At 47.4% G+C, this 26,626-nt stretch overlaps 1 protein-coding gene across 1 annotated transcript in view; it reads right to left on the reverse strand.

The window, feature by feature from the left end:
• Positions 1 to 26,626, reverse strand: part of SAFB (scaffold attachment factor B) — a 45,890-nt gene that overhangs the window by 11,819 nt on the left and 7,445 nt on the right. The window contains exons 3-16 of the mRNA XM_056845595.1: positions 25,215 to 25,279; positions 24,909 to 25,109; positions 21,505 to 21,567; positions 20,485 to 20,512; positions 19,085 to 19,604; positions 18,595 to 18,641; positions 17,022 to 17,122; positions 15,619 to 15,768; positions 15,406 to 15,485; positions 14,484 to 14,614; positions 12,932 to 13,023; positions 10,757 to 10,872; positions 9,401 to 9,412; positions 2,167 to 2,460 (exon numbers count right to left, since the gene is read on the reverse strand). Of these exons, the coding sequence (XP_056701573.1) occupies positions 2,167 to 2,460; positions 9,401 to 9,412; positions 10,757 to 10,872; positions 12,932 to 13,023; positions 14,484 to 14,614; positions 15,406 to 15,485; positions 15,619 to 15,768; positions 17,022 to 17,122; positions 18,595 to 18,641; positions 19,085 to 19,604; positions 20,485 to 20,512; positions 21,505 to 21,567; positions 24,909 to 25,109; positions 25,215 to 25,279 (1,900 nt within the window). The remainder of the gene's footprint in view (positions 1 to 2,166; positions 2,461 to 9,400; positions 9,413 to 10,756; positions 10,873 to 12,931; positions 13,024 to 14,483; positions 14,615 to 15,405; positions 15,486 to 15,618; positions 15,769 to 17,021; positions 17,123 to 18,594; positions 18,642 to 19,084; positions 19,605 to 20,484; positions 20,513 to 21,504; positions 21,568 to 24,908; positions 25,110 to 25,214; positions 25,280 to 26,626) is intronic.

Raw genomic sequence — 26,626 nt, forward strand, 5'->3', positions numbered from 1 at the left:
GTGACTCCAGTTGGGGAGACAGAGAAGATGGAAAGTCTACCACTGGGTATGTGCTGTATCTACATGGAGCACTGGTTATATGGAAGTCTTTAAAACAGACTCATGTAGCTACCAGCACATGTGAGGCAGAGTATTCTGCGTTAAGCGACAGTGAGATTCAGCTGGAGTGGCTGAGTCAACTGGCTAAAGATCTAAATCTTGGTTGGGAAATGCCTGTATGTGTTTACTGTGACAATACTGCAGCACAGCAGTTGGCTGGGTATCAAGGAATAAAAACCAGAAGTAAGCACATCACAATAAGGTACCAGAATGTCAGGGAAGCGGTCAACAATGGTTTAATGGTTCTAAAACATTGTGCTTCAAGTGTAAATATTGCTGACATCTTCACCAAGTGTTTGCCTACTAAAAAGTTTGAACAGTTCAGAAGTAAATTGGGGCTTGCTATGGCAGTCTAGGAGGAGTGTTGGAATTTAAGACTGGTCATAGCAAGCATGTAGATTGCTGTAATCTGAGTGACAGCCAGATGACAGCTGGTGTCACATGACTGCTCATGACTTAGCAGTAAAGCTGGACTGAACTGGATTAAGCAGGATGAGATCTGACCACTGGGTGGCTAACTGTTGATTGGCTGCTGGACAGGGCCAGAAATGTATATATGTTGTACAGAACTTGTATAGGTGTGGTGTGTGGATTATTGATGGCCAAGCAGAGCACTCTGTCACTGTGAAATAAAGAGCACTTATTTATTAGTGCTGAGTCTGCTGTGATTACTCGTCTACCGAGCTGTATAGCGCTTCTTAACAACGCCAATACAGGGCGCATCTAGTCTTGCTCACTGTGAAAACTGGAGGACTGGTCAGCCTTGCTGCACATTGCAACAGAGCTGCCCAGTTTGCCAAGCAGTAAACATGCGCACAGATGGGGAGGGGCTGCGGCTCAGCGGTAGAGCATCTGCTTGGCCTGCTGAAGGCCCCAGGTTCAATCCCCAATATCTCCAGTTAAAGGGACCAGGCAAGTAGGTGATGGGAAAGACCACTGCCTGCGACCCTGTCGGTCTGAGTAGACAATGCTGACTCTGATGGACCAAGGGACTGATTCAGTATAAGGCAGCTTCATGTGTTCATGTGTGTTCAAGTTACGGCTAGGTGTGCTACATGTTTCCCTGAGACAGGCATTACGAGAGGTACACACACCAATTCTCTGAACTATATGTTCACATGAGTATTATCAGACAGTGGTGCACTCCATTTCCCCCCCACCCAGGTGCCCTCAGCCACCCCACATAATGCTTCCCTTCCTTGAAACAGAACAAAAGAGAACCTAGGACACGAGGGCTCCGGCTGGTTGAAATCAAAGTTTATCATTTTCCAACAGTGGCCTGGGCTTACCACCCGAGCATGGCGACGGTGGTGTCCTCACTTAACACCTGGCCCCTGACACTTAAGAGGTGCTATGTTTGATTACGGAATACTACAAGATTTTTGTTCCGCATGGAATGGCCAGCATAAGGCTTGAACCCACCGCCTTGCTGTTAGTTCCTCTACGCCCCACTTTCCCATCCTGCTCAGCACACAGTGGCCCCCAGCAGAAGAGCTCCTTTCCATTGGCAGAAAGTTCCAGTTAGCTGAGCAAAGTGGTAAGATACCAAAGAACACAAGAAAGGCCCTGTTGGATCAGACCAAGGCCCATCAAGTCCAGCAGTCTGTTCACACAGTGGCCAACCAGATGCCTCTGGGAAGGCCACAAGCAAGACATAAGAACATAAGAAAGGCCCTGCTGGATCAGACCAAGGTCAATCAAGTCCAGCAGTCTGTTCACACAGCGGCCAACCAGGTGCCTCTAGGACGCCCACAAACAAGATGACTGCAGCAGCATTCTCCTGCCTGTGTTCCAAAGCATGTAAGATAACAGGCATGCTCCTCTGATCCTGGAGAGAACAGGGATGCATCATGACTAGTATCCATTTGGACTAGAAGACATGAATACCCCTCTCCTCCATGAACATGCCCTCTCCCCTCTTAAAGCCTTCTCCTCTTAACGCCTTCCACCTTCGGAATAAACTCCTGTGCACTAAGGACATGTGAACAGTACAGAAGGTGTGCGTACACACACACACACGCAAGTCCTATAAACTGGGGAACTGCCATGCATGTGAGCTCAGAGTACCTCCCATCCACGTCATACGGCCGCCTCAGCGCCACACGCCTCTCCTGCTCGTAGCGCAGCTGCTCGTGCTGCCGCCGCAGCTCCTCCCTCTCGCGCTGGATGCGCTCCTGCTCCCGCCGCCGCTCGTGCTCGATGTGCATGCGCTCCCTCTCCAGGCGCTCCCGCTCCATCCGCTCCCGTTCCAGGCGGGTCCTTTCGATCTCCAGCCTCTCGCGGGCAATCTCGAGCCGCTCCCGCTCCTCTTGCTCCCAGATGGCTTGCAGGCGCTGCCGGTCTCGACGATCCCGGGAGCTGCTTAAGGAGGCAGAAAGAATGCGGGCGGAATGCGTCAGCCTTCCCACGCAGGAGAGGGACAGCTTTTTTTTTTTTGCTACTGCCATTATTCCACTTCCAAAACGCAAAACCGCCTAGTTAAAAAAAAACTTGCTAGGCACAAAACCTTCATTTGTTTATTAAATTACCGTAAACTCACTGCTCCAGCCCTGCCCATGCTGCAAATGCCGAAGCACGAGGACTTACTGTGCCTTCCTTGCCCGGCGCAGGGCAGCGGAGTGCTGGAGGAGGATGTGGCTCGTTGGGGCTCGCAAGAGGTGTGCTCTGGGGGGTGGGAGGAGAGCGATGCGAGCTGGGAGGTGCAGGGGGAAAAGCTGGCTGCTGCAGCCCGGCGCCTGGGCATTGCAGCCACTTTTCCCACGTGGCAGGCCAGATGCCGGAAGGAAGGAGAGGCAGCACGAGGACTTACCGTACCTTCGTCACCCAGCACAAGGGCGATTCTATTTTATTGTATATTCTTGCACAAAAGACAGTTTAGGAATAAATGATTTCTTAAAAGCTTCACATAATGGTCGCACTCCACTTTGTTGCAAATTTTTTTTGACATAAAATATGCAACAATTATGCGGTGAAAGATGGTAGTTATACCCTTGCCTGTCCCCCTGACCACAGCGGCTTTACCTTAAATATTCATGTCTTGTCCCGGATTGTTTGAAAAACATTCCAGAAGAGATGCCACACCAGTGATTCCAGGTGAAAGCAGAAACCAGGTTATGCAAAAGAAAACCACGACGTCATTGGATCGCAGAATTCATTTCTATCGCTCCCTTCCTCCAAGGAGCCCAGAGAAGTGTATACAGCTCTACCCTTCCTCATTTTATCCCTCAGTTTTGTTTTGTTTTTGTCACAGAAATAATTACAGGCCAAGCATACATAGGCATGGCTTTAACTAGTCTAGACATGGCTTTCAGGTTGCAGAAAACAGAACTTACCATAAAGCTCCCTTCCATGCAGCAATTAGGAGAGCAGGGAGCAGAGGGTTGATTCCTCCCCCAGCTGACAGAAGGCCACCAAACGAACTTGGCGCTTCATCTGGAGGCTCTAAACGTCCCAGTTTCAGGATGTTGATTCAAGCTGAGAAAGTTAACAAAAAAATCTAGATCTAAAAAGAAATCTAGATTACAGAGGGGAAAAAGAGTAACGCTTGGGCCCCGACAGGATGACAAAAAGCCAAACTCAAAAGGGAGTCTTCAAGTGTCCTTGAAAAAAAAGTGTGGGGGGGGGGAGAGAGAGAGAGAAATACTTCCAAATGCAACATTTCCCAAAGTTTCAACATAGCGCCTGACACCTGCCCACTCTCCTGCCTACTAAACAGAAGGGAACCTCATAAGTCCCAACTTCCTATTCTTGTTCAGCTAGCAGGAGAGCAGGCCGCCAAGGGATTCCCAGGTGGGACAAGACACTGTGGTAGGGTCCTCCTATAAAAAGGAAGAACAGACGCAAGGGAATCAAATGATGGTGAAAAGGAAAGTATGGGCCAAGCGGCAACCCCTGCACATCTCCCAGCAGGAATCAACAAGGCTGAGGGGGTGCGCGTGTTTTTAATTTAAACAGGATACTGGCCCAGGCTAGCCCGATCTTGTTGGATCTCGGAAGCTAAGCAGGGTCTGCCCAGGTTAGTACTTGGATGGGAGACCACCAGGGAAGTCCATGGTTGCTACACAGAGGCAGGCAATGGCAAACCAACTCTGTTTGTCGCTGCCTTGATCTCAATAGCCCAGGCTAGCCAGATCTCATCAGATCCTGGAAGCTAAGCAGGGTCTGCCCAGGTTAGTACTTGGATGGGAGACTACCAAGGAAGTTCAGGGTCACTGCGCAGAGGCAGGCAATGGCAAACCACCTCTCCCCTTGAAAAGCTCAGGGGGGGACGCCATACGTCAAATGAGCCTGGTTTCGGCCGGACTAGAAATATAAGACAGATAGAGAGATAGAGAGACAGATAACTTGATGGCACTTCCAACCATCGCCACTGGCAGGTGAGACATGGCTCTCAGCCCACGTGTGCAATGTTAGCATAATGCTTTCTTGGGCTACAGATCTCCACCATTGCACAGGGAGGCAGAAAGCTCACCTGGGATTACGGATACTCAAGTGGAAAAGGTTTTTTTGGCCAGTCAGCAAGAACTCAGGCCTAGCAACCTCATACAAAGTGGGCCGCGATCTTTGCTGGTAGAGACCGCCCCTTCAGTGTAATTTGTTCAGTTATCTATCTGCTGGACAGTCAGCCGTCCCATCCTAGCTCATGAAACACAAGGCTATCGAAGCAACTCAGTTGCACAGACCTCCTCAGTCCCATGCTGAAGGCACAGCCCATTTCTCAGTTTTTGTTACCTCTTAGGATGGGAAGGACTGACCATCTCTTGGCTCTGGTGGAAGGTAAAATTCACTTCGGGGACAAATAATGGATCCACTGCACAGAAGCATCTCACCATGAAATGTGAGATGAAATGTGAGGGGTGGGGCTGTGGCTCAGTGGTAGAGCATCTGCTTGGAATGCAGAAGGTCCCAGGTTCAATCCCAAGCATCCCCAGTAAAAAAGGGACTAGGCAAGTAGGTGATGTGAAAGACCTCTACCTGAGACCCTGGAGAGCCGCTGCCAGTCAGAGTAGACAATACTGATTTTGATGGACCAAGGGTCTGATTCAGTATAAGTCATCTTCATGTGTTCACGTGTACTCCTCTTTCTTAACGGAAAGCCCACTCCTCACCTACCTGCCAAGCTGGAGTCAACCAAAACCACCACATCCTAGGTAAGCTCTCTAATCAGGATGGGTTCTCAGAGGCTTGAAGGGGAGTGCTGAAAACGTCCTTGACACTAAGGATACGTCCCAGCTTGGGAACAGACAACCAGAGGACGGGTTAATAAGGCAGGCTCCCATGAGAAGCAGTCTAATGCATGAGTGGAAAGATAGGGAACACCTTCCGACGCCACCTCAGGACATCCTAGGGGTGAGATTTGCCTTTTCTGGGTGACCAGTCCAAAAGCCTAATCCAGGCTCCACTGGAGAAAATCCAAAGTATCTGGTCCAGAAGCTGACGTGGGGGAGATCCCCTTGCACTAGAACAGGTTCTGAAAAACCTCCCTCCTTTTCTTGAATCGTGTGGTGTAGCAGTTAAGGGCAGCAGACTCTAATCTGAAGAACCAGGTTTGATTCCCCACTCTTCCACATGAGTGGTGGACTCTAAGCTGGTGAACCGGCTTTGTTTCCCCACTTCTCCACATTTTAGCAGGCTTCAGTACCAGGTTTTTGACTTTCTACTAACCACAAACCCATGATGCTCCAACACAGGAAAGTAAAATGTTGAATCCCTGGTACTTCAGGCCTGCAAGCATAATCAGATCAGCGGGTTTGTCTAGGCATTGGTAACTGTGCAGTCTGTGGCCTGAAATGCACCATGAGAGCCTACCCTCATTGCTGCAGACCCTGAGAGCAGAAGGGAGGCGGAATGGGAGAGCCTTGTGCAGGCACCATCTTGAGAACCAGCATGGTGTAGTGGTTAAGAGTGGTGGATTCTAACCCGGAGAGCTGGGTTCGATTCCCTGCTCCTCACATGAGCGGTGGACTCTAATCTGGTGGACCCGGTTTGATTCCCCACTCCTGCACATGAAGCCTGCTGGGTGACCTTGGGCAAGCCACAGCTCTCTCCAAACTCTCTCAGCCCCACCTGCCTTACAAGGTGTCTGTTGTGGGGAGGGGAAGGTGACTGTAAGCCGCTTTGAGATTCCTTAAAGGTAGAAAAAAGCAGGATATAAAAACCAACTCTTCCTCCTCCTCTTCTGACACACATGAGCCTCAGAGACCAACAGAGCTGGGATGTGCAAAAGTACACTTTAGTTAGTTCAGATCCCGTGAAGCCTCTTCAATGACATGCCTTTGCCCTTTTTTCCAGATAAAAAAACCCTGGAAGTTCTTCCTCTGGGTGTCAGATTCCTCAGTCGCTCTCCACTTCAGTCCTTCTTGGAAGCGTGAACAATACTGGAAACATGCTGGAGTATCCTTCTGACATTGGAAATTGTGCTGTGGCTCCTGTGCCTAGCACACAACCAGCGATGCCTGCTGAAACTTGGCCAGAGGTGGGACACGGAACGAACTGCAGTTTCAGAGCGTAGCCTCAGCAAATTCCTGCCAGCTGCCCAGGCTAAAAATGCCCAGTACATGGGGAACAGCAGAAGACTCCCCCTGACCAGAATGAGAAGCTGGAAGAGTCATAAGAACATTGTGTGTGTTATTATAAAAAGCAATAAAAAATTTAAATTAAAAAAAAAAAAAGAACATAAGAAAGGCCCTGTAGGATCAGACCCAAGCCCATTAAGTCCAGCAGTCTGTTCACACAGTGGCCAACCAGGTGCCTCTAAGAAGCCCACAAAAAAGACAACTGCAGCAGCGGCATCCTGCCTGTGTTCCAAAGCATGTAAGATAATAGGCCTGCTCCTCTGATCCTGGAGAGAATAGGGATGCCTTACGACCAGCACCCATTTTGACTAGTAGCCATGAATACCCCTCTCCTCCATGAACATGTCCACTCCCCTCTTAAAGCCTTCCAAGTTGGCAGCCATCACCACATCCTGGGGCAGGGAGGTCGTGGTGGATACAGATTTTCCTACCAGTGACTTTCTTGGCTGGACATGGACAATGAGGATTTGACTTCATAGAGAAGGCCAGACCACGCAGACATGAAGGGAGCAAGAAGACAGGTGTGAAAACGCTTGGCGGGGGGGGGATGGGGGAGAGGCTCTTTCCTTTGGTCTTCGGAAAGACCAGGGAAAGAGATCTACCAAAGAAATTGTCCCTGAAGAAAGAGTTGACAGACTGGCCTTGAGCAAGTCCTGGTGCTATAACTACTAACTCATTCGGGCTACAGCATGAGAGGCCAAAGCCCTGGATGAGAGCTTCAGTCTACGGAGCAGCTTGCCGCAAATCCGGCCACTTTAGCCAACTTGCCGAGCCCTTTTCCAAGAAACTAGGGGAACTATGGGAAAATAAAACTTGAGCTCATAACTAACTTAGATGAATGTGTGACCGCTGGGATGTCAAGTCAGAAGGAATCTTGTCAATTTTCTGATCAGACTTGCTGAGTACTCTGGGGCTAACTTGGATCCCATTTGCCCTGTGGAAAAGACATAGAGTTCTGTTTGGGTAGCCCTAGAAAAAGATCTTGGTGAATTCCTACTTTGGAGTCTACGCTGAAGCCATGTCAGAACACCCTAGCAGAAGAACCTAGATTGCTTTGGACAGGATAGAAATGGGAGTGTCACCTTTAAAAAGAAAAGAGCAAGAGTCCAGCAGCATCTTCCAGATTAACAAAATGAATGGCAGGAGCTTTCGTGAGCCACACTTCTTCTGATTCAACTGCTAGTGACAAACTAATACGGCTCTCCATCGTGATTTATCTCCTTTAAATAGTTCTCCTTATCTGGCTGCACATCTTCTGGCATGTTTCAAGTGCTTCTCAGTCTCGGCTTCGTCCTCCAAGAGAAGACAACCCAAGTGGGAAGGGAGAGAGCAAGAATAAGGATGCAGAAGGGATTAGCAAGGGATTATTGATCCTGTTCCAGTGGAGGTAGGGTGGTGTAATTCTGCATGGGATAACTGCGGGGCAAAAAACGAGAACTGGACAGGAGCAGTCCCCCATCTCAATTCAGCTACGGGCTGCTGCACTCCAGTGCCCACACGCCCAGAAACGTACGAGATGGCATCTCACAAGAGAACCCAAGAGATCAGAGAGGCATAAGAACATAAGAAAGGCCATGCAGGATCACACCAAGGTCCATCAAGTCCAGCAGTCTGTTCACACAGTGGCCAACCAGGTGCCTCTAGGAAGCCCACAAACAAGATGACTGCATCAGCATCCTGCCTGTGTTCCATAGCACCTAATACAATAGGCTTGCTCCTCTGGTACTGGAGAGAATAGGAATGCATCATGACTAGAATCCATTTTGACAAGTAGCCATGGAAAGCCTTCTCCTCCACGAACATGTCCACTCCCCTCTTAAAGCCTTCCAAGTTGGCAGCCATCACCACAGCCTGAAGCAGGGAGTTCCACCATTTAACTGTCTTGTGTGAAGAAATACTTCCTTTTATCAGTTTTGAATCTCTCACCCTTCAGCTTCAGATGACCTCGCGTCCCAGTATTATGATAGAGGGAGAAAAGCTTCTCCCTGTCCAGTCTGTCCATACCAGGCATAATTTCAGGCAGGCCCAGCAGCAGAAGCTCCCGTTCACTGGCCCTTTTCCTTGCTGAGCCACCTGTCGTAAGTCGCCACAGCAACACGCTGTCGTTCCTTTCCCAGGCCTAGGGCTGATCAGATGTCAGGAGGCAGCTTCAGCAGGAAGCCGCAACGAGTGGAGGCAGCCTCCCTTTCCTGCTGCATGGCGGGGAAGGGGGGGGGCAACAACCAAGATCAGCAAACTGCTGGCAAGGATGGCCGTTTCCCACAGAGGGAGGCTGGCTGTGCGGGCATTAGGAAAATCCCTCTCTCCTGCCTGCCGAAAACGGTTAAGGCGATGAAGAAGCTGTGGAAGGAAACGTTGGCTGTGCTCCCAGCCTCAGCTTGGAAGAGGAAGAAGAGACGGAGCCAGCATGGTGTAGTGGATAAGAGCAGTGGTTTGGAGCCGTGGAGTCTGATGTGGAGAACTGGGTTTGATTCCCCACTCCTCCACTCCACATGAGCGGCGGAGGCTAATCTGAACTGGATTTGTTTCCCCTCTCCCACACACAAAGCCAGCTGGGTGACCTTAGGCTAGTCACACTCTCTCATCCCCACCGACCTCACAGGGTGTCTGTTGTGGGGAGGGGAAAGTGATTGTAACCAGGTTTGAGTCTCCCTTAAGTGGCAGAGAAAGTCAGCATACAAAAATCAACTCTTCTTCTTCTTCTTTTCCTCCCTGCAGCAGGACACAGTTTGTTGGCCCTGCCTTCTGCTGGGAGGAGGTAAGCCTTTATTGACTGCTTCCCCGGAGAATCAGAAGAGCACTTCCTGACTCTAGCAGGTGGGGAAAAGATTCTGCCAGAGTGCAACCATGGGCGGAAGGGGCACTCTAATGAATGTCACAGCCCAACGTACAAGCCTGCAGATAAAAACTAGAAGCGGACATGCATTTACATCCCCCACCTGACAGGTTTAGACTCTGCCAACCAGGCTTCTCGACAGTTAAAAGCCATCTGTAGCTATTGGAAAAACAACAAAAACCCATCTTTGCGCAATGTACACCACCCCACCCCCTGCCAAACACCTTCTATGTGCATATCTTCTCTAACAAAAAAATTAAACACACCTTCTATGTGCGTGTCTCCTCTCACTGATAATTTAAGATAATTAATGAGAACTCGAATATTATGAATTATGACATTAGTAATATATAGAGGTGAAACAAGGAAATGTAATACTATAACATGAATATCTTATTATGAAAATTAGAATTTATCAAGTGGTAAAGGGGATATATGAAGAAGCAAAGATATGTAATTGAATTGAAATAACGTATGAGACATCTAATAGTAGTTTCTTGTTATAGTTAGGTATAAATACAGATGCTGAAAGGTAGAATGGTTTAAAAAAATAACAACATGATATTTATCTAAAGTTTAAACTAATACAGTAACTGGTATAAAATGGTGGAATTTATATTTTTGTTTCGTAATAATTTTTAAATAACTTAGTAGTAAATATAGAAGGGATTCTAATAGTAATGTATCAGGTGGTTGTTTTACCTTGCTTATGTTTATGATTTTTTTTCTCGCTTCCCCCCAATATCCCTTCTTTAATTTTTGTATTTCACATGTAAAAAATCAATTAAAAGTTCATTTTTAAAAAAGCCATCTGTAGGTATTGGAAAACAGCAAAAACCCATCTTTGCACAATGTACACTCCTCCACACCCATGCCAAACACCTTCTATGTGCATGTCTTCTCTCCCAAAAATATACACACCTTCTATGTGCATGTCTTCTCTCCCAAAAAATATACACACAGAGAGAAAATACCAGGGGTTTTCTCCTACATGAGAAATTGAGACAGATGATACAGGGAAACAACTGTTTCTTCCCTCTCTAAGTGGCCCAGGAAGACGACTGAAGAAGGGAAGCAACAGGGAAGACACACAGCGGGCAAAACCTTTAGGAAATCACGAGGGGGGATGCTGAAGGAAGACAGGTTTAGACTCTGCCAACCAGGCTTGTGCATGGTGAGCGGAACAGGAATTTTGCTGGAAAGGATCGGCCACTGTGGCAAACTATTTCGGTGTTAAGCAGCTTACCGGTGATCTGTTTCTTTCCCCCGCCGTTGCTCCTTGATCTTGTCGAAGGGCACGACCCCTGGCCTCTCTCTGCTCTTTTCCCTGCTCTCTGATTTACGATCCTGGCTCTTGACGCTCTAACATTCAAAGTCATAAAAAACTAATTATAGAAGCATGATTTCAAGGGAATCACACACACACAAGTATAGGTATTCAGCCATGCATCCAGCCAGACACATGCATGCCACAAACTGAACTGCCTTTGGATACTTCAAAGCTATAGGAGATCTGCCTGCCTACCCCTGTTTTGGAAAAGAACAGCTCGTGTATAGAGTAGGAGCAGCTCAGCCTAAATTCATGAAGTTATTTGTGAAAAGAAGGACTTGACTTTCATTGGGAGAAACGTGCTTTGTAAACCTTTTGTGCAATACTGCCAAACATTAAGAAGACCTAACTACACTGGCAACCAAGATTAAGTTAATTCATTCCATCGTATTCCCTATTACTATGTATGGGCGTGAAAGCTGGAAAATGAAGAAAGCTGATAGGAAGAAAGTAGATTCCTTTGAAATGTGGTGTTGGAGGAGAGTGTTACGGATACCATGGACTGCCAAAAAACAAAAAAACAAATCAGTGGGTTCTAGATAAAATCAAGCCTGAACTTACTCTGGAAGCCACAATGACTAAACTGAGGCTATCGTACTTTGGCCACATTATGAGAAGACAAGTGTCACTGGAAAAGACAGTCATGCTAGGAAAAGTTGAGGGCAGCAGGAAAAGAGGAAGACCCAACAAGAGATGGATTGACTCTATAAAAGAAGCCACAGCCCTCAATTTGCAAAACCTGAGCAAGGCTGTTAAAGATAAGACGTTTTGGAGGACACTGATTCATAGGGTAGCCGCGAGTCAGAATTGACTTGATGGCACTTAACACAAGCAACTAGTCTAGCTTAAGGGAACAGGCCCTAAGCAGCGCACACGCAGACCCTAGGGTCACACGAAAATCCTCTTAACTCTGTGTTGTGCCATTCTTTTTTACTACAGGCACAACGCGGAACCCACAACAGGCCTGGTGAGAAAGCCAGCACAGGTTTCCAAACAAAGACTCCCTCACAGCCTTCCAACATACAGAAGACGCAAGACTAGAACAAATAGGCTGCTACTTTCCTCTGGCCCTCTGAATGTCTCCATGGGCCCCCAGAATTTGGCACCCCCAATCCTTCTCGTAGCAGCCCTGTTACCCCCTCACAATGAGAAACTGATGCTGGCACTCTGATCTGTACCGATTTGTCCAGATCGGCTTCCACAAGGGACCCTAAAGCATCTCTTGTGGTTAATCTGCTTCCAGTTTACACAACAGCACTTAAACCAAGATCAGCCAAGTAAAACTTCAACCATCCCATCCCACAAAGTATCTGTTTTGTGATCTAAATATTTAAGGAAGGCAACAGTGGGTTACAGCCTCTCTACATACATGTTTGTTATGGTTTTTATTCCACCTTTCAGCCAAAAACAGGCTTAAAAAGCAGCTCACAAGAATAAAAATTCCACATGAATATGAAAATTAGGAAGGTTTCCTAGGAAGGGATTTTCAGATGAGCTAGATTCAGGAGTGGAGGAGGGGTCAAAACTGCCTCTTGCTTTTCCTCTGGTGACAGAAGTTGGAGGGAGGGGGATTCACAGCCGGAAATGGGTCCCAGAATGCTCAAGGCACTTCCCTGCCCTTCTTCTGACTATTTCATCAGTGGCAGCAGGAAGCAAACGTCAAGACAGGCATGAACACATGAAGCTGCCTTATACTGAATCATAACCTTGGTATTGTCTACGCAGACTGGCAACAGTTCTCCAGGGTCTCAGGCTGAGGTCTTTCACATCACCTACTTGCCTAGTCCCTTTAACTGGAGATGCCGGGGATTGAACCTGGGACCTTCTACATTCCAAAAAGATGCTCTACCACTGAGCCACAGTCCCTCCCCATGATTTGGGCCCTTTGGGCAGAGGGAGGAGCAAGACTGCTTAGGCAGCTGCAACTCTTTCACCTGCACTGAGAATGCTCAGGCAACTCAGAGTTTGGCTTCCTGGTAAGCCATAGTGGGATCAAGCTTTCTCTGCTGCTGAAGGTGGCATGTAACAACTTCAGTTTAACACACACACGAAATGAACAGAGCTTGAAAAAAACACCATCATTTAACTTACCCTATCTTTTGATGTAGTTGTCGTCTTCACGCTAATAACTGGTTCACCCTTGGATTTATCCATGATCACGGTCCTTTCTGTTGCTTTGTTTCCTATACAAAAGCAGGGAGTTGAAAAAGCAGACATTTAACACATAACTCCGCTCGACGCAGCCAGCTCTCCACAGGCATGAACTCAATATTCTTTGGGACCAGCATGAATGTTTAGTGCCTGGAATAGCCTTGATTTCAAAGAAAGGGGGGCGGCTGCCTCGGCTGGCCGGATAAGATCTCTCAGGGGCCGGATCCAGCCCCCAGGCCATATGTTTAACACCCCTGCAGGAGACACCATTGGGCAACACCTACCGTATATACTCATGTATAAGCCGACCCGCGTATAAGCCGAGGTGCCTAATTTTACCCCAAAAATGGGGAAAAATTAGGCACCCGTGTATAAGCCGAGGGTCGGCTTACACAATGCCCCTGCCCCAGGTTGCCCTCCCGCCACTCAGGCAGGCCCTGCGGGCCTCTCCCAGGCCGCAGAGAAGGCGCGGGGGGCGGCGGCGGCGGGGGTGGCGGGGCCTGCCTGCACTCAGGCAGGCCCTGCAGGCCTCTCCCAGGCCGCAGAGAAGGCGCGGGGGTGGGGGTGGGGTGGCGGGGGGGGGGGGTGGCGGGGCCTGCCTGCACTCAGGCAGGCCCTGCAGGCCTCTCCCAGGCCGCAGAGAAGGCGTGCGGGATGGCGGCGGCGGTAAGTTCCCCCCTCCCTCTATCCCTCCTCCCTCCTCCCCTCGCCTACCGTATTGACCCGCGTATAAGCCGAGTTGGCTTTTTTCAGCCCTTTTTTTGGGCTGAAAAACTCGGCTTATACGCGAGTATATACGGTAGTAGAAAGGCATTTTCTCGATAATGAATGTGCAGGAGCAATGAGCGGATTTCAACACAAGGAGAGCTTGTCTGGCAGAGCCAAAACGTGACCTTCATGATCAAACTTTACAACCACCGATGAAACCTGACGGGGGCTGTTTGTAATGCCAAAAAATCAGCAAAGCCCTGCTACATTCTTTTGGAATGAAGGAACACCAGATGAGGAAGGAAAAGAAGGGGGTTGGGATTTGGGGGGGGGGGGGTTGACAGCCAGGGATCAAGGCAAGGTAGCCCACTTTTAGGGAGAGCCAGCGTGGTATAGTGATTAAGAACAGTGGTTTGGAGTGGTGGACTCTGATCAGAACTGGGTTTGATTCCCCACTCAAGAACAGCGGACTCTAATCTGGTGGACCAGGTTGGTTTCCCCACTCCTACACACAAAACCAGCTGGGTGACCTTGGGCTAGTCGCAGCTCTCTTAGAGCTCTCTCAACCCCACCTATCTCACAAAGTGTGTGTTGTGGGGAGGAGAAGGGAAGGAGATTGTAAGCCAGTTTGATTCTTCTTTAAGTGGTAGAGAAAGTCGGCATATAAAAATTAACTCTTCTTCTTCTACAGAATACCACAGCGAGCTGCCAGATCCCCCTTAACCCCCTCCTGCAGCTGCCATCCACTTGCAGTTCTCCCCAACGACACAACCAAGCAGATTACCTGCTTTGGGGGTCTTAGACTGGTCCGCCGATCCAGATTTCGCCTCCTCTTTCCCCTTCTCGTCTTTTTCCTCAGCTTTTTTGGCGTCTTCTTTCTGGTCCGCTTTCTCGTTCTTTTTGGCGCTGGGAGACCTGCAACATTGTTGAGTTCAGAACGGAGGGTAAAGTGAGGCAGACAAACTGCGGTGTAGCAGCTTTATGTGTACCATTGATCAGATCTGCCCGTTTTTCAGAAGCACTGTAAGTCCTGTTTTCACTGTGGATTTGTTTAGACATCAGGGTAAAGTAAGTAGCAGCCTGTTTTTAATTTTATACCAGACAGTTTTCCCCTGTGCCAAAATACTGCATTAACTACTTGCAGAAGTTCTGGGAAGATGTGGCACACACGTTTCAAATACTGCTGGGCCTCTATTCCTCTAGGCCAGTGGTTCCCAAACCTTTCGGGCCACTGCCCCCTTGGTTCCACCAAGTCAACCCCAGCGCCCCCTACCCTACCCTATAAAAAGCATTACTCAAAATAGGGGTTTGCATGATGCACTAAAGAAGATAATGACAATAAAATTTCAAAACAGTAACAATTAACTGCACATCTGTTCAAAATCAAATTAAACTTTTTAAGTTGAATTTTATTCAACAAAACTGATGAACTTGATACAGTGGTACCAGCTCTTCAAAGTCTGGAAAAAGAATTCTGATCGTTTCCACCAAATTTGCCAGCATGGTGCCATAGATTTATCTATTGTAAATTAGTGAACAACACAGTTGAAGGGGCCCCACCTCTAGTGCCCCCCTGCTGCCTCCTTCCCTCTTAGTGCCCCCCTAGGTAATCCCCCCCAGGGGATGGTACTGCCCACTTTGGGAACCACAGTTCTAGGCAGATAAAGAATGGGGAGGGGGGGGAGAAGAGGCTTGAAGAGTATTACCTGTCACTGGCTGACGCTTCGCTCTTCACCTCAGTTTCTTTTTTCTCCAAAGGCTTCTTAGCAGCAGGTTCATTTTTTGCCTGAAATTCATTATTGTTGTTAGAAACCCTAGAAGTAAAATCTTAGGATTGCACGTATTTGGGGGGCATGGGGTGGGGGAGAGGTGGAACAATTGGTTTAGAGAAAGTGATTAAAAAAAGAACAACCGCTTACTCTTTCAACAGATATTATTTTCCCGTGTAATTCTGTCTTGTGGCAATGGGTAATGCATTTTGTGGCTTCTTCAGCAGTGGACATGGTCACGAATCCGTAGCACCGAGCACCTGGACTGCGAGCGTTAGTGACCACTTTTGCCCCCACCACCTTGAGAAAAGGAACAGTGCACATTAAATATGAAGTGGAAGAAAGAACACTCTACTGCACATGAACACATGAAGCTGCCTTATACTGAATCAGATTCTTGGTCCATCAGAGTCAGTATTGTCTACTCAGACCGGCAGTGGTTCTCCAGGGTCTCAGGCAGGGGTCTTTCACATCACCTACTTGCCCAGTCTCTTTAACTGGAGATGCTGGGGATTGAACCTGGGACTTTCTGCATGCCAAGCAGATGCTCTCCCACTGAACCACAGCTTCTCTCTAGGGTCTCAGGCAGAGGTCTTTCACATCATCTACTTGCCCAGTCCCTTTAACTGAAGATGCTGGGGACTGAACCTGGGGCCTTCTGCATGCCAAGCAGATGATCTCCCACTGAGCTACGGCCCCTCTCCATGGCTCTCCAGGGTCTCAGGCAGTGTCTTTTACATCACCTACTTGCCCGGTCCCTTTAACTTGAGTTGCCGGGGATTGAACCTGGGGCCTTCTGCATCCCAAACAGATGTTCTACCACTGAGCCACAGCCCCTCCCCATAACACTCTACTACAGCAGACCACCAAACTCTTCCCAAGGACCAAATTTCTTTGGGCACCACAGGCAGGGCATAATGGAGACAGCTACCCCACAGCCTGCCCCCCTGCTTGGTACTGCCTCTGTATATGGAGCCCTACACAGCGATCACAGTTACAGCAGTCACAAAGCCTGCTTACTTGACTTTCTTTCCTGTGAAGGCATCTAAGCCAGTGGCTGCTAACATAACCCCGCTGCAATGAATTCCACAAGTTTCAGCTGTAAGCTAAAAATCACACGCACCGCTAACCGTTTGTTTGTACAGCATGCAGCGCAAGCACAGGTAGGGCCCTCGAACCCCTTTTTCGAGTGAGGGGAAGCAGCAACTGTTTCATCGGGATCTAACCGTAACAGCCCACATAATGTTAACAAGGAAGGAATTTCACAGCCAAGGATGGGGAGAAAGAGAAGAAGAGTTGGTTTTTATATGCCGACTTTCTCTATCACTTAAGGGAGAATCAAACTGGCTTATGTTTTAATATAGATTTTAATTGATGTTTTTATACTGTGTTGTGAGCCGCCCTGAGCCCTGCTTGCCGGGAATGAGGGCAGGATATAAATGTAAATAATAAACAAATACATGTATGAGAATAAATGAGATGGTTATGTGTGTTTGTTTGCTTGATGTAAAACTTACAATATATATATATATATATATATTTTAAAGGCTTACTTTTCCATATTTGCTGAAGAGGTTCTTCAAGTCGGTTGCTCGGGTGGTGGACGAGAGGCCGCTCACCCAGAAGTTCCGGCCGGAAGCGGCAGCGCTGCGACCTAGAAGGAAACAGAAAGCGGATGCATCAAACTATGGCGTGACAAGGTCACACTCTCTGCTGGGGAAGCCAGCCCTGCTAGAAGGGTAGGTATCTTGGACGGTTCACACTAGCTATTTATGTTACAGAGGATGACTGAAATTTGATTAATGGAGAGGCCGTGGCTGCTCTGCGTGCAGGTCTCAGATTCAATCTCTGGCATTTCCAGTTAAACGATCTCTGGTAGTAGGAATGGGAGAAACATTTTTTTTTTCCTATTCCAGAGGCCCCAAAGAGCTAGACAATGCTAAGCTAGCTAGAACTCTGCTCTAAGCAGGGTGGATAAAAATCAATGACTTAAAAACAACAACTGAGATTTGTAAAATTTAAACCTGATTTTTTTAAAAAAAATGCTTTTTGAGCAAAAATCTATCTAAAGATAGTTTTCTGTTTAAGATACATTATTGTGTGTGTAAAGTGCCGTCAAGTCGCAGCCGACTTATGGTGACCCCTTTTGGGGTTTTCATGGCAAGAGACTAACAGAGGTGGTTTGCCAGTGCCTTCCTCTGCACAGCAACCCTGGTATTCTTTGGTGGTCTCCCATCCAAATTCTAACCAGGGCTGACCCTGCTTAGCTTCTGAGATCGAGATCAGGCTAGCCTGGGCCATCCAGGTCAGAGCAAGATACATTATTAGACCTCATGAAATAAGGATTCATTTTTGATTATGTAGCATGAGGCTGTATATTCATGCAATGCTTAAATTTTTTCGTAAATGAATTCCATTAATCCATTCACAATGTCATGCTATTCCAGAGGTTTCTGTAAGATTTTGCGCAATTTTTCTATCTAGAAGATATTATCACAGATGCTTGGTTTTGCAGTTCTCAAAACTGTGAATTTGTATCTCTGCAAAGATAACATGCCTCTTCTTCACAGAGAAGAAGGGAGGGGGGAGGGAGGGAGGGAGAGAGAGAGCAAGAGAGAGCGAGAGAGCGAAGTTGGTTTTTTTATATGCCGACTCTCTACTACTTAAGGGAGAATCAAACCGACTTACAATCAACTTCCCTTCCCCCCCACACAAAACAGACACTCTGTGAGGTAGGTGGGGCTGAGAGAGTGTGACTAGCCCAAGGTCACCCAGCTGGCTTCATGTGTAGGAGTGGGGAAACAAATCCAGTTCACCAGATTAGCCTCCGCCACTTAAGAGGAGCAGTGGGGAATCAAACCCGGCTCTCCAGATCAGAGACCACCACTCCAAACCACTGCTCTTAACCACTACACCACGCTGGCTCTCTTAGCAGAGTGGAGCACTAGAATAAAGCCCAAGGATTCTGGCTGGGGAAAAGGAGGTTGTTCAACAATAATTTTTATCCCATGGCTCTCAGTCAAAATGAAACAAAACAGAACAACTCCCCAGGCAGCTTTCAATCCATAAAAAGAAAACACAATAAAACAGCCACACACATGAACTTTAAAAAATATATATACATACCCTTCTCCTCTTTTGAAGCCAGTTTTGCATCTTTGTTCTCCTCCGAACTAAGGACAGAAAAAGGGAAAGCCAATAAGGAAAGAAAAGAAGGAACTGATAAATATAAAAAATAGCAAGAATTCAATACCTACCCGAATTTAAATTTAAAAAAAAGTTTTAAAAAAAGCCATCAACAATAAAACCATCTTATGGAGATATCCAACAAGCACAGGCAGGGAACCTTACAGGAATCTTGCAGACAATTAAAGACAAGGATTTACGAAAATCAACCTCTGATGGTTGCAGAAAAGAAATCAAACTGTTCTGTTTAAAGTATACACAAGAAAAAAAAGGATGGGTTTTTTTTTTTTTTTTTAAGAATAAGGCTACAATTTCATCAGCCTTGCAGGCCAATTGGAAGCCAACATTGGCCTCCCTCTCAGAGACCAACGAGTTTTTTTTTAAAGGAAAAAAAAGACAGCATCTGGTCTAAAACGGAGAAAAAACAAACCTCGTGTTCTGATCACCACCCTCTGGGGCAGAGGCCTCTCTAGTGGCAGAGGAGGGGTCTTCCTCACTCTGAGGTTCCTCTTCCGTCTTCGCGGCCCCTTGGCCAGCCGCACTGGCCTCACTACCGGCTTCCAGACTTTGGGCTGCTGCTTTGCTACTCTCATCATCTCCTCCTCCTCCACCACCACCACCACTCCTGCTCTCTACCGCTACACAGTCTGAGTCCGGCTGGGCTTCCTCGTCTCCCTGCTCGCTTGTCTCCCCTGCCGCTACCACTAAGAGCTTTGCCTCCGCCTCCTCCTGCTTCCTGCCCACAGCCAGGGCGGAGGGGCTCTCCGTATCTAAAAGGTCCTCTTCCGATAGAGCAGTGGTGGCAAGCGCGTCTTCTTCTTCTTCCTCGGCTGCCTTTTGGCCCACTGGCGGGCTTTTCGCTTCCTGTGCCTGCTCCGCTTCGGAAGTCTCTTCTTTAAGGGGCTCAGATTTACAAGTGTCACCCAAAATGTCGAGCATTTTCTCATTTTCTATGGATTTAACAGGAATAGAATGGCACAAGGTTTAATCACCAGGGAAACACAGCAAAGACAAGTGTGGAACGGGCAATGGCTTGCCAGTCTAACGCTACACAGAGATTGGAAAACCCTTGCGTACATCACATTCAAACGCCTAAGCTAACTTAACATGGCTTATGAAAGACCAAAAGATACGGAGAACACGACCCTATTAGTTTAATGAAAAACCTTCAGGCTCGTTCTTGACAAGTCTTCAAGAGGTTCGTCTTTTCTAGTTCTTCCCAAATTTAGCTTCCCAACTTCCAGGAGGCTTAAACGGAATGATTCAATGAACTCAAAATTCCATTTCAAACTCTGAATTTCTCTCTCTTTTTTAAAAGCAGCGCACTCCAACATGATAACTCGAAAATCTTCTGCCGGTGGATGAACGTGTGAAAGTCGAAGAAAGTAAATAGTATCTTTATGGAATTTCCATTTGGAACCTCGTCTTCCTTCTTCTGTTATATCCCGTTACTGACTTAAAACTTGGCATTGCCCTAATATAATTTTTTAAATGCCTTCACTATTCTATTGGATCACAAATCAAGGAATTGGATAGCACAGTCTGGTCTACAAGTACCAAATCTTTTGCTTTCAAAGCTCTGACATTACATTTCTAGTGCATCTGTGAAGCTAAGCACAAGTCTTGTTGCAAATGCTTCGTCTAGAAAAATAATTCTTAAATGATAGGCATTATTTGACAGATCTAGGGATGCGGTTGGGTTTCCAACCTTTAAGGACCTCTGCAATGATCTGGATAGTCTTACAGTAAAACAAAAAGTTTAAGGTCTGTACCTTTTCCACATTTTTAAAATCAGAAGAATTACTGGAAAGGCAACATATATGACAGTACCTGGCTCTGCATGTTCAGATTCCAAATCCTACAGTAAAAAAATGGAAGGGGAAAAAAAAAACCTTAAATTATGCAAAAGGAAGTTTGAGTCACATTAAATTAATATTGCATTCAAACATTTACTTTTGATTAATCAAACAAATCCAGCCCCTTCAAAGCTATAAAAACTAGAAAGTTATTTTAAAATCCTAGATGCCAAAATTATAAACATCGACATACAATGTTTCCATATGCCATTAAGACCACAGTTCAACCTAGCTCAAAGGTTTCCACTCTTGCTGGCAACAGGTATCTACCCTCTCAGCTCTTTCCAACTCTTGAAAGCTTTTTAACTAGAGAAGCCAGAGATTGATCGTGGGATTTTCCACATGCCAAGCATGAGCTCTACCAGTAAGAGCCAGCATAGTGTGGTGGTAAAGAGCAGTGGTTTGGAGTGGTGGTTGTGACCGCTCTAGAGGTTGTGATCACTGGACGGTGTTATCTTACAACAGCCTATGAGGCGGGCTGCTTGACAAAATTGTACAACAGCGGCTGGTCCCTTGGCAACAAAATCTCAATACACACAAACAGAGTGGATGACATTTCCGGAACTGCCACCATTTTTGGATGAGTTACTGGTGGGGAGGTAATTAGAGAGGTTTTATTTCTGCAACGACAGCTAGGGCCTACTGTACCAAACACTGGAGGCCTGGTAGTTTGAGGCCAAACCCAGACTCTCAGGCTTCCATAGCCCTCACTCCAAACAAGCGCAAACAGCTGTTTGCTTCAGATGCTTCCCTCAAAGGTGAGAGACAGCTTTTAAGCTACTCTTCTCCTGCCGCATGAACAACAAGGCAAGCTTTGGAACAGCACTCCCATTCAACTTTGGCCGCCCGCGGGCAAATGGGAGCAGGCGACTGAGGAACCTACAAGAAGCCGAACTTTGCCCTGGAGGGAGAGGGAGTTCAGAGTTAAAAACAAAGTGATGACTCAGGGTATTAGAATATGTTTGGAGACCATGAGGCGGCACGTGGCTATTACCTTCACTGCAGTTAAATCAGGGGGAGCGGCATCCAGCGTGTTATCAAGTTCCTCGCCATTCTCCTGAAAGAAAGAATACAAAACATACATTCCTTAAGATAAAATTATTAATTTTACTCGGGAGAAAACGAGACTTGTTACTCATGTGAAGGCTCCTTCTTAGCTGGGGAAAGGAGGTCATCTTATATTGGGTGTTTCCGTCCTCTGTTGCTCTGGGAGGCAGGTCTAAAAGAACTTCCTGTCCATCGGAGGGAACGCCCCTCCTCTTCCAGTTCAATAGCTTTCCGAGCTAAAAACTCTATAAACAGTAACCTCATTATAACTTTAACTTTATAACAACAGGACAGGAGTTTCAAACAATAAACAGATATAAACAAATGTAGGTGGTAATACATCTATGGGTTAGTAATAAGGTTCCCCTTAGAATAGCATCCTACAGTAGGTATGAAGCCCTCTTAACGGATAGTCCGTCAGGGTGGGCAAGATGACCTCCTTTCCCCAGCTAAGAAGGAGCCTTCACGTGAGTAACAAGGCTTGTTCTCTAACTGGGGAAGGAATTCATCTTATATTGGACTTACAAGAGCTGTCCTGAGAAACAGGGTGGGTCTGGACGTCCTGTAGGATGTTCTGAAGGACCCGTCTGCCAAAGGCAGCGTCCGCTGAGGAACAAAGGTTTTGTTTGTAATGGCGAACAAACGTGGCAGCAGATTTCCACGTAGCTGCCTTGCAAATTTCTTCTGACGTGAGAAGGCCGCGGAGGTGGAGGCACTCCTAACTGAGTGCGAAGTGATTCCCCCTGGGATTGGCCGGTTTCTATGGAGGTAAGCCTGGGATATGCAACTTTTAATGTTACGGCTGATGGCCGCTTTGGACATAGGATTTCCTTTGTTAGGAGGAGAAAGGTTAATAAAGAGAGATTCTGAAGCCCTAATGTCCTCAGAACGCCTGATATAGATCTTCAGGGCTCTTAGGACGTCTAAGGTGTGCCACTCCTTCTCCTTAGGATGTTGCGGGTTAGTGCAGAAGGAGGGCAGATTAATATCCTGGTCCCTGTGGAATGGGGTATTGACCTTGGGTCGAAAGGAGGGTCGGGGCGGAGAACGACCTTATCCCTGTGGAATACACACAGAGCAGGGTTTACTGATAGGGCGGCCAGCTCTGAGACTCTTTGTGCAGATGTAATATAAGTGAGGAAGAGAGCTTTCATCCGTAGCCACTTTAGATCTACGGAACGTAAGGGCTCAAAGGGGTTCTTGGTCAGGGCTGAGAGCACCGTATGGAGACTCCAAGTTAGAAACCTATGGGTCACCGCCGGTGACGTGGAACTCACTCCCCTTAAGTAGGCCTTAACGTGTGGATGGCCGGTTATGGGAAAGCCTGAGACTCGAGGCACGATGGTCGCTATGGCCGCCAGCTGTCGTCGAAGTGTGGCCGGTTTTAGATTTTGTTTGTGACCGTCTTGTAGGAAGGCTAGCAGGTCAGCTATTCTTGGACGTAGAGGATCCACGCTCTTTCGGCAACACCAACGGACGAATGCCTTCCAGTGTGAGCTCCGGGCTGGGAGCGCAGCTGGAGTCAAGGACGAGTAGCTCTGCAGTTTGTTATGACTGTAGCTGTAATCTTTCATGGGAACCAGAGTCAGCCTAGTATCTAACGGTGCCTTTCTGATGTATAACGGCGCCCTTCTGATGTATACGTGTTCAACCTTCCCGCCTTTTCCCCACTTGAGTCCTCGTCCCTTTTTCCTGTAAGTTGCTGCTTTCCATCTTATGTTTCCCAAATAAATGGCTTCTTAGACAACTCTGTTTGGATGTTCTCTTGTTTGGGATTCGACAGGTGGACCCAGACCTTACATCCAGGTGGAGTTGTAAATCCTTCTTGTGGAAGGCCTTCTGGATTCTAGAATGGTGTCTGTAACGGTCGGATCATAACCCGCAGCTAGGAGCCTGTCCCTTTCAACGACCATGCGGTCAAATGGTACCAGCCTGGGTCTGTGTGTAGAATAGGACCCTGTTGAAGAAGATCGGGACGAACTGGCAGTGGCCAAGGTTCCCTGGTTGACATTTCTAGCAGTGCCGGAAACCAGGGTCGTCTCGGCCAGTATGAAGCGACAAGGAGCACCGTTGCCTTCAGAAATTGGATCCGTCTGATGACTCGAGGAATCAAAGGAAGTGGAGGGAAGGCATACAGAAGGATGGGAGGCCAAGGAGCTGTCAAGGCATCCGATTGTTCCGCTGCTGGGTGCTGGAATCGTGTGTAAAACCGAGGCAACTGGTGGTTGGAGGCAGAGGCAAACAAATCCACTTGTGGCCTTCCCAGATGATCGGTCAACAGCTGGAAGACCTCTGGATGTAGGGACCACTCTGATTCTTCCAGGTATTGGCGGCTCAGCCAATCCGCCTGCGTATTCAGAACTCCCTTGATGTGCTCCGCAGAGATGGAGGCCAGGTTCACTTCCGCCCAGGTCAGTATCTGAGTGGCCTCTCGGTGAAGAACGGAAGACCGAGACCCTCCCTGCTTGTTGATATGAGCCTTTGCTGTTATATTGTCCGTTCTTACAAGCAGGTGCTGGCCCCGGAGCAGGTCCTGGAAGTGAATCAAGGCTTTGAAGATGGCCTGGAGTTCCAAGGTATTTATGTTCATTTTCTTCTCTTGAGCGTTCCAAAGGCCCTGAGCCAGCTGATTGTTGAAGGATTTAGAAACTGAGATGGAAGTAAGATGGAAGTGATAATAATAAGCTAAGTTACCTATCTCTTTCCTAGGTGACACAGAGAGCTGCGTACAAGCTGCTTCTCCCGATGCGAGGCAGGAAAGAACTGGAAGAGGAGGGGCGTTCCCTCCGAAGGACAGGAAGTTCTTTTAGACCTGCCTCCCAGAGCAAGACGGAAACACCCAATATAAGATGACCTCCTTCCCCAGTTAGAGAACAAAGAGGGATGCATGCATGCTAGCACATGACTGAAAATGCTGAGAAGTGACACAGGTCAGTCAGCTCTTGAATTGACCCGCCTGTCCTTACACACAGAAAGCTGACTGTTGATAGCTGGAATAGCTGGCTATCAACAGTCAGCTTTTCATGTGTAAGGACAGGTGTCACTTCAAGAGTCATTGTGCAGAAATCTTATGAATATGCTAAATACTCAAGTTTAAGGGGTCAGCAACAGAATGTTGATACTCGTGGACTGGAGATTGTGTGCATTACTGACAGCTGGGGAGGAGGGGGAAAGAAATGATACAGGATACATCGGGCTGGGAAATTCTCGAGAGCGTAGCGACCAGGGTGAAACATGTAGGAGGGCAGGAGGACCTATAATTTCTCATAACGATTTGGACCAACCAACCAGCTGCGTAGGCTTCCAGCACGTAATTCAAAAACGCACAGAATGACATCACCAGTTACACACCTCGTTCTCCATCAGCTGATCAGGAAGTTCCTTCAGCTCTGCATCAGTATTGTCTTTCTCGTCAGAGTCAAGGACGTTCTCAGAGATGTAATCATCCTTGCAGTCGATGGCACTGGAATTATCTGTTTCAGCTTCATCCAGAACACTGATGTCCATCATGTCAATATCCTGCATGTTATCTGAACTTGCCTCGACATCCTCCTACACGTGAAAAAAGGTGGGCACGAAAAGAAGAGACTATTAGCAGCGTTCTTCCAAACGAGTCTGTGAAGCAACATGAAACCGCACTTCCCCTTCCCTCCATACCTGCTCATCTCTCGAGCTCTCCTCCAATCCATTATCTTCACCGTCTTCTTCTTCCGGTTTACGTCCTAAAAATCAACACAGAGGCACAAAACTAAAGGGATCACCACACTGCCTGCTTCAGATTTTGGACCTTAGTTTAAGTATACAAAACAGTGATGCTGGTTATGGGGTCTGAAGAACTACTCTGACCCCCCCAGAGCCCCCTGCAACTTTGTAATCACCCAGTAATGAATCTGCCTTCCATTTTTTACTTTTATGGAAAATTAAGAAAAATGCTTCCAAGTGGTGATAAAAAAATATTCCACTCACAATTACAGCTTTTTTCTGGTGGAGGGGGAATTTTGTGCGTTAACATGTATACATGAATGTAATGGTGGTGGAAAGTGCCATCAAGTCAGTTGACTTATGGCAACCCCTCATGTGTTTTCAAGGCAAGAGAGGTTCAGAGGTGGTTTGCCATTGCCTGGCTCTGCATAGCAACCTGGGACTTCCTTGGTGGTCTCCCATCCAAGTACCATCAAGGGCGGACCCTGCTTATCTTCCACAATCTGACAAGAAAGGGCTAGCTTGGGCCATCCAGGTCAGGGCTTAGTATGTCTAAAGATGCACCACCCAACAGCCTTCCTGAAGTTAATCAGGCCTAGGGCTGCTCCAGACACCATCTGGGAACTCTAGGTATGCTTCCTTTTATTCCAATACAGAAAAGCAGAATGCAAGAAGAAGAGTTGGTTTTTATACCCCTCTTTTCTCTACCGTTAAGGAGTCTTAAAGCGGCTTACAAACGTCTTCCCTTCTTCTCCCCACAACAGAAACCTTGTGAGGGAGGTGGGGCTGAGAGAGTTCGGAGAGAACTGTGACTGGCCCAAGGTCCCCCAGCAGGCTTCATGTGGAGGAGTGGGGAAACCAACCTGGTTCACCAGATTAGAGTCTGCCACTCTTAACCACTACACCACCTATAAATGCAGATATGTAATGCTATACATTTGGGCCCTATAATAATGAAGCCCTTACTGCTTATCGTCAGTTATTACACTGAGAACCAGAGCGGTGTAATAGTTAGTATGTCAGACTAGGATCTGGGAGACAAGAAGCTTGCTTGGTGACCTGGGGCCAGGCACACACATGCTCAGCCTATCCTACCACTCAGGGTTATTGTGAAGGTTAAATGGGAAAGGTGAAGGTTAAATGGGGAAGGTGGAGCCATCTCACAGTCTTTGAAAAATGCCCTAGGTAGAAAGATAATACTGCCAGACTGTTCATGGCAGGGTCAGTTCATGTGGCCAAATCAGCTCCTGGATCACTGGAGAACCTAGTGGTCCTGGAGAACACAAAAGTTGCTCAACCCTAATATAAAGCATAAAATCTGAGCTAAAAAACCTTTCAGTCCTGAAAAGATACGCCAACACCTTTAG

The sequence above is a fragment of the Euleptes europaea genome, chromosome 2, assembly GCF_029931775.1.
Source record: "Euleptes europaea isolate rEulEur1 chromosome 2, rEulEur1.hap1, whole genome shotgun sequence".
Taxonomy (NCBI): Eukaryota; Metazoa; Chordata; class Lepidosauria; order Squamata; family Sphaerodactylidae; genus Euleptes; species Euleptes europaea.